Source organism: Macaca mulatta, chromosome 17, assembly GCF_049350105.2.
Source record: "Macaca mulatta isolate MMU2019108-1 chromosome 17, T2T-MMU8v2.0, whole genome shotgun sequence".
NCBI classification, from domain to species: Eukaryota; Metazoa; Chordata; class Mammalia; order Primates; family Cercopithecidae; genus Macaca; species Macaca mulatta.
Window position 1 is genome coordinate 8,477,953 of NC_133422.1, and position 11,193 is coordinate 8,489,145.

Sequence of the window (11,193 nt, forward strand, 5' to 3'; positions counted from 1 at the left end):
TCAGAGGCCCCAGTGAAGCATTGTGCCCACACAGGAGGGGAGGACACGAGATGGTTTCTCCGAGAGTCGAAGAGCATAGCTGATCTCATACATCTCAATTGCTCATTGAAGAGGACAAATGTTATCTGTTGAGAAGAGTTGCTGTAAGTAATCCCTTGTAAATGAGGTGAAATGAACAGGCAGGAGCACATTACTATACTGGAATAAATTCATGAAATAAATTTGTATCTGAGATTGCTTCTTTGAAATGATAGTGTGGCTACATATTCATCAATTTACTCATTCGTTCCAACACTTACCCAGAGTCTCTGTACAAGGCTTTACATTAGGTACCAGCAGTCTGACAGCTAACACATGGGGTCTCTCCCAAAGAGAAAGGACACAGACACATAAAATCCTAACAATGCAAAGTGAGAATTACTGGAGGCGGGGTACACCGCAGGGCTACAGGAGAGCAGAAGAAATGGCAAGTGCTTTCTGGGAGCTCCAAGGAGGAGCTCCCAGAGATGGTGATTACTGGGCTGGATCTTGCAAGTAGGGGAGGAGGAGACACAGAGGGAGGGAAAAGGTCTTGCAAGCAGCCGAGCAGCATGAACACAGTGATGAAAGTGAAGGCGCCTCTGAAGAAGGGGGAGTAATTTGTTTGACTAGGGTAGAGTTTGTGTAGCTGGAACCCAGTGTGTGTGTGGAGAGAAGTGGCGAAAGACAAAGCTAGTACCATAAGCCACAAGTATGTAAGCCACAGCTGTTCAGAAAAAGGATGCCAAGTGCTCGTAAGGAAAGTTAATCTTCTCATCAAATCTCTTGGCATGCTACTAAGCAGCCATCATTTTGATTCTTAGTTTAAACCCCTTATGTGCTTTAAGAAAATAGAAGAAAACTTCATATTAAAAAGATGTCATTTCGAAAGAAATTTTAGCACTGTAATAATGTTAGTCAATAAATATTTGAACATCTGTCTTCCGTTTGGGGAAGAGGAAATACACCAGTGAAGAAGAGATGTTGTCTGTAGCAGGAACATCAGGTTCTGTTCCTGGGCCTGCCACTAGCCAGCTGTTGACCTTGAAAAACAGCACTGGCCTCCTCTGGGCCGGTTTTCCCATCTCTGGCATGAGTAGATGGGGTCTATGAGGTTCCATCTAGCTTTTACAACATGCGTGTGTGTCTGTGAGGCAAGATCAAGTCCCTCAAAGAGCTCAAAATTGAGGAAAGGAGCAGCAATCAGAAATGGCTTTCAGGCATCCAGCTTTACCAAGACGGATGGGAAATCCCCAGGAATTCTTGACATCTCCCCACATCCGCCCCAGCGGCAATGCAGGAAATCTAGTCCACTATCTTCAGCAGACTCAATGCAACTGTTTCCTTAATGAACCCCCCTGCAGCCCCGTGAGCTAAGTCAGAGGCTTTCTTTTCAAGCCCTCCCTCAAATACCCCATTCCTCCCATTTCCTTCCCCTCCCTCAATCTGGTATAAAATCCAGCAATTTAATCAGCAGCATGCAGTTTCCACAGCACCCAAGAGTGCGAGGAACCACCAGTGATCCTGGAAAGCATCTGGCAGGAGATCTTGTCATTTCTTACAAGCCTCTCCTGTCAATGAAGGCCAATGGAGCAGAATGGACTGTTCGGTTCCACCAAATTGCTTAAACCAAATGCAGCAGATGGTCTATGCTTTTAACTACTCACACTAATATATTTTTACTTAAAAAAAAGTCTGGTATGATTTCAGATGCCCTTCCTCCCCTACCTGCAATGACAAACACACTGAAAAATGATGATATTTACTTAACACCCAACAGACCCCTAACTGTGAGATCCAAACCAAGAACTGGACACTCCTGGTCTGTACTAACACCAGCAGGCTTCGCTTTTAACATTCATGTGCCAAGATAGCTTCTCTCGCTTTCTCTCCATTCTTATCCCCACCCACATACACATCTCAGTTTAAAGCACTACAGAAGCTACTTACTCTGTTATTTGTTCTTGTCTTGCCCAACTGCCCAAGCCAGGTCAAACATCAGCCATAACTCTGCTGTGTAGATCGCAACTGGCTGCATAGTCTTCCTCAAGGACATTACATTATTTTGGTCAATGTGAAACCATTTTTTTGTAACACATCACTTTCAACTTCCATATTAAATAAATTTGAAGTAGATTTATAAATGTCTCGATCATTTTTGGAAAGAACAAAGTAATTACTTAGTTTCTTAAAAGTCATATAAAGTAGGCTCAATCTTAAATAAGGAGTTTAGTATCCCTGTTAAAATCTGGAACGTTTTTTTAAAAGAATAAAGCCATTTTGAAGCAAATAAGTGTTGGTTTTTAAAATTCAAGAAATAAATAGGGGTTTAAAATGACTGCTATCCTTAGAAGAGTTAATGCCACTAGAGTTTTGAGGGAGCATCTACTTTATAGAGTTATACATTCTACTAGTAAAAAAAGCCCAAGATAAAGATGACTGCTGGCTCAGGCGTCCTCTACCAGCCCATCTCTTCCAAAACAGCCTACACAAGGCCAAATTGACAGGCTGTTTAGGTACATACTACTAGAGAAAAAGAAAATTTAATGTGATTAGCAGGGGAAACCCAGTTCATCCTAACAGCTCCAGCATCATATGGTTTCTCATCCACTCTACATACAAATATAAACAAGGTGGGGAAGAGAAAAAGGGAAAGACAGACACGGTGTTCGGGCCATCTCTTGGAATCATTAATTGAATTTTGGAGTCAGGAAAGGGCCTTAGAAATCAACCACCTATTCTAACATCTTCATTTTACATACGAAAGCAAAGTACCCATTTGGTGATCATTAGAAAAGAAACCAGATAGCCTATTATAGAATTTCCAACAGGGAAATTTAAAAAATGGAACAAAGTGCTAAAATATAAAGTAAAAATATTTGAGAAACTGGAGTAAGTAGTCACCTACAGTTCATTTGTAACATGATGCATCAGTTGGAAAACTATGTAGGCTGCCAAAGCTCCTAAATAATTAGTATTTCGAATATGCAATTTAGACTAAAAAAAAGTGCAGCTTCATAAAAAACCTTGGGGAAAACAACAAAAATTGTTACAAAAAATTAACTTTAAGAGATTCATTACATTCAATTTGAAATAGGTATTTTCATGTACACATTAATATTATTAATGTGGACTTCCTTCACAAAATTCACGATTTCAATATTTCCACTTAGTTATAGTAAATTGTAAATGTTAGCTGTTTAAGAACTCAAGAAAAATGAGGACAAAGAAAAAGATCTGTAGCTTTCATCCAGGCTGTGATACCTTAAAAGTAGGAAATGAGGCTCAGAGCTGGAGAAAGAGTACTGGTATCCTTTACAGAGAAAGAGCAATAGAGAGGACTTGAAAGTATCTGAATTATTAGCATCTTTTTATTTCCCAGAAGATCTGGAAGAGGTAAATAAACTCTTTAGAGGGGAAAGGCATTATCTTTTTGTATTACTGAGCCTCTGGTTATTTTACATCTCAATGCATGTGCACACCAGGCATGCACACACACACACAATATTAATAGCTGATAAGTATTCAAAGATTACATAGCACCTGAAGGAAAGCAGACCCAGGTTCATAATGATGCAAGAGAATTCTGCAGGGCGGAAATGTGGCTTCTTACTAGACATTGCTTCCCGGATATGCAGCCCCTCAGTTGAGCATGAAAGCCCTGATGCGGTTTGTAAAGTAGGTGGTAGCTGATGGTTTTACTGTGAGATGTTTGTTAACCAGACAGAGAAACTATGGGTTTTCAAAAGCACCTACGCTGCAGACTGAGCTAACATGAGCTAACAGAGTATTCTGTTAACTGTCAGGTAAAGAGGCTCTCACCTTGCCAATGTTAGTCCTTTCTTCCAAAAAAGTGCAAAAAAAAAACAAAACAAAACAAAACAAAATCAGAGTTCGAAAACTGCTGCCCCATTTCAGTAAATTATAATCTAAGAAAAATCACAAGAGGATCCCACTCACGTTTCTGTAAAGTTTCCACCGAACTAAGATGGTCCCAATTACAAACAAAACGATGCTTCACTAAAGTCAGCATGTTTTTGAAATAAAGATATATCTATGTGAAGTAGAAAAACTAATAAATCACATACTTTTCCCTCCATAATTTTAGATTCATGTAATTTACCTAGATTTATCTTTACATAATAGTCGAGTGAGGTATTTAAATTCTCTAAGCAATTATATTTTAATACAAGTGACTTTTCAAAACAAAAAATGTATTTGTGAAATAGAAAATACAACATTTTATTTAATAGAGTTATGTTAGCATCTTTCCCAACCTACAGTGAGTTCTCAGAAGTTACTACTTCGCCCTGTCTCCGGGTTCAGTAGTTTCACCAATCTAACTGGAACTATTACTTGTTACTTGGAAACTGACCTTCTAGTTAGTCTTCCCACTGAGAAAGAATATTTAACTATTACTGCTTTTTAGGTTTAACAAGCTTTTTTTTGTTGTGGTGGTGGTTTTAATATGCTCCATCTTATTGACTTTTCCTCCCGGGAATCATTGCAATGATTTATTTTATACTACTGTATTTTATTACATATTTTACCTTTTCTCCACGATGCTTAAAAGAAAGGCGCTCCGAAATCTGGCTCTCTGCGCCCAGGGGAACGAGGCACAAGGCTCCGCCACTCAGCCCCACTGAGCAGAGGCTGCGAGTCCGAACCCTCAAGTTCCTTGGGGCTTTGACCCCTCGATGGCGGCGGTCTAACTGCTGGTAAAACCCCCAGCCCCTGACGGTTCCACCGCCCGTCTTCCAAACGCCCAGCGAAGGCTGACTTAGGTGGCGGGCGGACCTTACCGATTCCTCAAACCGCATCGTTTGGTCAAAATCGCCCGCCCTCTCTTCGCTGGGATTTTAAAGGCTAGGCTTATTAAGTCAGTAACTTAACAGTATTTGGGCCCTGGGCTGCCCTCGTCGGTCAGGGTCACTGATGTCGGCGACACTGGCTGGACCGCGCACCCCGCCTGCTCCCGGCAGAGGCCCCACCCGGTGGCTGAGCGCAGCGCACTGGGGCCCCGCGGTCCGCGCGCGGCTGGGAGGAGCGGACGCTCACCGCGCGTTCCCCGGGACAGTGCGGCTCGGCGGCCCTAGCGGGTCATGAGATGCCGGCCCTGGCCCTCTCTTGCGTTCCTCCTGCTCCCCGCAGGCACGCGTCTCCTCCAAATCGGCTCCCCTCCTTCACTCTCGTGGCGCGAGGTCGCGGCCGGTGCCCAATATCACCAACGCCCCGGCCTCAGCCCAGCGCCGCCCTGGGCAGCCTGGCAGGCATTCAGGAGCCTCTGCTCCCGGCTCCAGGCGACCCCGTGTATCTGCGCCAGGCCGCCTGGGAGCGGGCTCTGGGTGCCAGGCAGGTCCAGGTGCGTGGGGCTCCTAGTGCCCGGGGCCTCGGCAGTGAGACCCCAACCCAACAGCTGCATAAGGGATCGGCAACCCTGTCGCAAACGGACAGCCCCAGCGCGGACCCCGTCTGAGCGCTGATGCTCGCGGGTCCAGGCCAGCCACTCCCCGAGGCGCTCCCTCGGAAAAAGGGCGCAGCGGCCCCAAGCGTGCCCGCTGCAACTAGTGTCCCAGGTTCTCGCCGTAGCCAGCTTCTCGGGGCTGCAGCCCTGTCTCCCCGCGTGCACCCGACCCTGGCCTCGGAGGCTCTGCCCTCCGGCCGCCCCATCGCAGCCTGCCTCAGGCCCCGGCCCCCGGCCGCGCCTCACCTGTGAGAAGCAGACAGCCTAGCAGCGCGCACAGCAGGACCCCGGTGTCCCAGCAGAAGACCATGGTGAGTGCGACGCGGCCTGCTCGCCCGGTGCCCGCGCTCCCCGCGGCCAACGACCCGGCCGCCCAAGTCCTTCCTCTTGTTCTCCGCCGCCGCCGGACCCGCGCCCCGAGCGCCCGTCTCGCGGCTCCAGCCAGGAGACAACCACTTCCCCGGGTAATCCTCGCCGCCAGGCGCCCGCTGGCCGCTGCGCCTGAGTCCCGGAGCCCGCTCCGAGCCGCCGCCGCTGCTTGGGAGGAGCGGAGAGGAGTGTCCGCCTGGCGCGCTCCGAGCCTCCCGCGGACCTCGATGAAGAGGAGCCGAGGGCGGGGGCGATTTATAACCTTTCCCCAGCCCACTTCCTACCCCGGCACCTCCTTCTGGTGACGTCAAGGGGTCCCCCACCCCTCATCCGCCTCCCCACCTACCCTCTTCTTCCTCCCAAGCTCGCTTCCCTGCGGCTACGGAGAGGGGCGGGGGCCGACGAGGGCGGGTGGCCCGGGGCCGAGCGCGCGTGGGGAGGTGCTGGCGACGCGGGCCCGGGAGCGCGGCCCCGGCAGGTTCAGGGTCTTTGCTCCGCGCCCTCTTGCCCTTGCCCCTCCTCCTGCCCATCGCGCTCAGGAAATCCTTGCAGACTCCCTCCACCCGGCTTACTCAGCTCTGGGGGCCGCCCGAAACTGGGGAAGGGACAAGGCTGAAGCTCCGCCGCCCGGCCCTAGGGGCGGAAAGTCCGATCCAAGGGAAGCTGGCCGCGCCTCCGCGACGGTGTTCTTGGCACCGAGGACTGAGGCGCAGTCCGGCTGTCTCCCCTTGCCTGCTCTTCCCGCGCTGTCCCGCCGCTTCTGACCCCGTCAGACTGTCCCGAGAAGTCTAGGAAGGCACCAGAGACCCTCGGCACAAGGCACTGAACCTGGAGCGCCTGAGGGGAACTGACGCTTGCCTGGCACCTTTGGGAAGACTGCGAAACAGCTCAGGTCCCAGGGGAGCGCGTCCGTGTCTTTTTCGGTCGCATTGATGCACCCGCCCAAGTCATTTCCTCAATCTTCTGCTTCCTAGAAGCAAAACAAGGAATAACATTATGATACCTTTAAAAAGCTGAGGCGTGAAACTGCTCCTGCAACTTGGAAGCGCACAGCACTTGAACTTTATTTCCTAAATGCTCGAAAAAGAAATCTTTCTGGTGGCAGCTTGCTACTCAAGATGAGTGACTCTGACCACAACCGGGTGAAATTAACTTGAGGCACTAGATCATTTGCTATGACACTAATTCCACGTTGTTCCTCAATTATGTCTCCATTACCTCAAAGGCTGAAATCGTCCTGGGCTGCACGGAGCAGCCCAGTCTTGTCTCTGTAAATACCGCAGGTTTGAAAAATAGCCCTCTTGGAACCCGTCAGAGGGACATAATACAAGGGGCTGTGATGGCACTTGAACGGAGCCAGCGACTCTTCCTGAAGGACTGGACTACCTCCCCGCCTGGGAAGGTTGGGCAACCCGAAGTTGCCACACTTCTGGGCTGCACACCAAGGAGAGGCCCCGGCCACTCCACACAGGAAATGCACGTCTGGGCACCTGGAGCCGCAGGACTTGAGCCACTAACTGTCCCTGGATCCCTTCTGGTTCAGAGGCAAGGAAGACTGCCGGAGGCATTGCTTACCTGCTGGCTTCACCAGCCCTTTCTATTTTTCCAGTTCTCCTCACCACTCTCCCTGGCTCCTTTCCCTGCCTCCCGCACCCCTGCGTCCTCTAAAACCCATAGCATCATCCGCTGACAGCTGATCCTTCTCCTCACTGGTCCCCCAGCCCAGAACACAGCCTGGGACATAGGTGCAGAGCCACAGTGTCTGTTGGTCTCACCTGAGAGCTGCTTGTCACTCCTACACTCTCTTTCAAGGAGAAGCTGTCAGCATCGTCCTTCTGCAGCATTCAGCAGGGGCCAGGCTTTGGGTTAGGGCTGAAAACACTGATGGAGAGCCATCATCTTTGCCTTCTAAAGGGCTTGGACTGTGATAAGGAGGTGGACACTTGAAGAGGCTGCAATGCAGGAGCGGCCTTCCAGTGCTGGAGGGGTGTTGAGTCCTCCATGGGCTCAAAGAAGAAAAGGCACATTTATTGGCAGGGAAAACCCAAGGAGGGCTTCTCAGGAGGGACATTCACTTGACTCTGGGTGAAAGTGGTCCATAGTACCATGTACAAAGGTTTAATTTGCTTATACATTTTTTCAAATGCCATTTTGATATATTTAACTCATAGAGACATTTTCCAAACCTGCTGCCAGCAATGAATCTACGTTGTGTCTGTAAAGCCAGAACAGGTATTTGACGGACAGCTGAAGCAATCTTTATAATCTAAGATGCTAATCAATGATATTAACATGTTGCTTAATTATTTAAGGTTAATAGAGTGACAGTCAAATCTAAGATTTACATGAAAACCATGCTGCAGTAAGGGCTTCCACATTTCCCAACTACTCTTTTGAAAAGTTGCTTTTAATTAGAGTCACCAATTTATTGACTATGACTTCTTTGTTAGTTGCATTAGCTTTCTCACAAAGAATTCAAAAATGCTACAAATTGTCACAAGGGTTTGTTCCTGATTTCATTTTAGCTTAGATATGGGGAATAAAGGTATAGCTCCCAGTCCTCTCCCCGAAAGAGATAATACCTTTGAATGAGAACAGGCTACAGCACTCTCCTAACTAAATCTCTAATGAAAGAGGTTTTATAGATAATACTGATGGAGAAGATGGAATTCAACACGGCTGGTGGGTATAAAAAGCTATTGAACTAGACAATCTGCTTGCTTCCTGCTCACATACAAAAGAACATTTCATCTCCTGTTTGGTTAGCAAAACCAGACACTTCTCTCTTGTTATCAGCTACAAACATTCTCTTGAGGTTTCTTTCTCACCCCTATTCAGAAGCACACTGTTGCTAAATCCATCAGCTTTAATATTCGAGACTGAATAAGGGTGTTGGAGCACCAGTGTGAGAGACAGGAGGGAGCCTGGGTTCTCACCTTCCTCCAAAGACCAAGCGCGGAGCTGATCAGCTACAGTCACTGAGGATCAGTCGGGAATTTCTTTCCCACTTGGGTTAGGTGGCTTGATACAAAAGGAAAAAATACTCTATGGGTATATTCTGCATAATGCAAATATGTATGGTTGAATACAAGAACCAGATGATCTCATAAAACCCTTCTGTGTTATATTTTAAAAAGCTTCACAGTACATATCCTCCAGACAGTTCAGGCTCCTTGGTCTAAAAAGCACACACTCCCAAATCTCTGCTAAGAATTTCTGTGGAGTTCACCAGGTAGGCACATGTATGATTTTACTTATCAGATGCTGATGACTCCACTGGCTCAAAAGTCGTGCTATGGGAAACTACCACTGTGACTGAAATGCCCCCATTTTCAAAGAACGTAAACATCTGGTACTGGGTTTAAAAGCCATTCAACCCATCTACTGAGTCAATTTGTGGATTTCCTCTTCAATGCTCTAATATCTCCACATGAAAATTTATTGAACACGTAAAAACACCTCTTGTGCCGTGGGCATCTTGTCTCCAGCCTCAACATCCACGTCCCTTTGGTTACCCTTCAGCTGACACGCTCCAGAAATTCCATCTAGCTCAGCTTACAAGGCTCCAGCATATCAGTGTCCCCGCAGGTGACACGCTCAGGATTGAAAATGCAGCACAACTATCATTTCCCTCCTCCTAGAGGTAGTTTTCCTTTCAGGCAGAGAGAAAAGCCTGTGGGAAGGCCCAGTGGGAGCGAGGAAGGAAAATCGTTCAGGTGGGAAGAGCAGCGTGGAGAAGGAAGCACAGGGGACAGCCCCCTCCTGGAGATGAGGCCAGTGCCACCGAGAGCAGGGCGGCACTGCACTGGTGGCATCTCAGGGGCCACTGGCCTGGGCTCCCTGGCTCCTCCTGTTCCTGCTACTCATGCTCCTGTCTGCTCCTGACTACCTTCTCCCTTGCATGGGTGGGCGCTGCTGCCGTTTATAAGATCGCCCTTGGCTTTACTTGGAATTCTGCCTGCTTTTTGAGGCTCTACCTCCCAGCGCTGGACTCCTGGTTCGCCTGCTCCTCCTGCTCCTCCCAGGGGCTGCTACAGAGAGAACTTGCTTCTGTTCCTAGGACCTGAGATCAAAGGAGCCTTTTCTGTCAGTGCCTTCATACCTTGAACTCTTCCGGAACTTACTCTCGGTGAAAGCCCCAAGGCTTTCTCACGAGAGCTGCTATCTGGCTGCCCTTGTGCAGCCGCCGCTTGGGTTGACTCAGGCTGCAGACCCCGTGCGTGTTGTTTAAGCCTCTTGTTTGTTTTAGTCTGCCTCTCTGGCCCGTCGAAGTCTTTGTGGTCTCTGCCATCCTGTGGACTTTCTATAGCTCCTGCTTCAAATGATCCACAAATATGGTAAACGTGCCTTCTGGGTCATCATAAAAATCACTGATGAGGACAAAGCTGAGTGAGTGAATGAATGGATGGATGGATGGATGGATGAAAGTAGAGATCTGTGGAGGCTGAATAAACCAAGGAAGGACTCCAATTATTCCTTTGTGTCGTTATCTCTAGCTGTATGTTCACCAAAGGAGGCTGCATATTAACTCATTCACATTTACCATGTCATTATTTAGGAATAATTGATGGTCCTAGCAAGAAAAAATAAGACAGGTAGGTTTTATTGAAGGCATACTAGAAAAGTTGAAAGAAAAAAAAAAAAGCCCAGACTGGGACAGTTGGAGAAGCATGGGGCAGGGGAAGCGGCAAATCAGAGAAGCAAACAAGGCCTAAAGGAAAAGTGGCCAAGTAGAGAAATCTCTAGGAAAGACCTCTAATCAGTATCACTACCATCTTGCCTAAGGTCAGTTGTATCTCAGCACTTAACTGCCAGCCATTGACTTTTCCCTTTACTCTTTTTCCTGTTTTATTACTTTTAATATACTCACAGTCATTAAATATAACATTTTGGTAAAGATTAAAAGAAGGGAAGGTCTGGAGGATGAGTCATAATTCCATCATCTCAGCAGAGCCACTGTGATCACTGTGGTGTATTTCATTCGAGCCTTTTCCATACAGACGGCTTTTATCTTTCCATGTTTCTATAGAGCCTTCGTAACTGTTGTAGCTAATAGCTGCAAACTATTATCCTCTTGCTAGACATTCCAGTTTCTGCATTGTAAATAATTCCAAAATAATCTTAATTTGACACTGGAATGTTTTTAGTCAGATGTACACACGCACATGCACACTCATCAATATCCCTGCTTTACTTAAAACCCTACCAGCTTAGTCCACCAGTGACCTGGCTGAGCAGTGGAAGGAAACAACTCATGGCATGGTGCATGATCCAGGAAATGTATTCCTTCATTCAGCAATGCCATGCTAATTCGATTGAAAATAGTAACATAGGAGATATAA

At 47.5% G+C, this 11,193-nt stretch overlaps 1 protein-coding gene across 6 annotated transcripts in view; it reads right to left on the reverse strand.

The window, feature by feature from the left end:
- FLT1 (fms related receptor tyrosine kinase 1) overlaps nt 1–6,080 on the reverse strand; it is a 196,101-nt gene extending 190,021 nt beyond the window's left edge. For all 6 annotated transcript variants that reach the window (XR_013407803.1, XR_013407805.1, XR_013407804.1 and 3 more), the window contains exon 1: nt 5,729–6,080. Coding sequence is in view for 2 of the 6 variants with exons in the window: in XM_001117928.5 (XP_001117928.4) it covers nt 5,729–5,792 (64 nt within the window). In the remaining 4 variants the exon portion in view is untranslated. The remainder of the gene's footprint in view (nt 1–5,728) is intronic.
- Between the last annotated feature and the right edge of the window lie 5,113 nt (nt 6,081–11,193).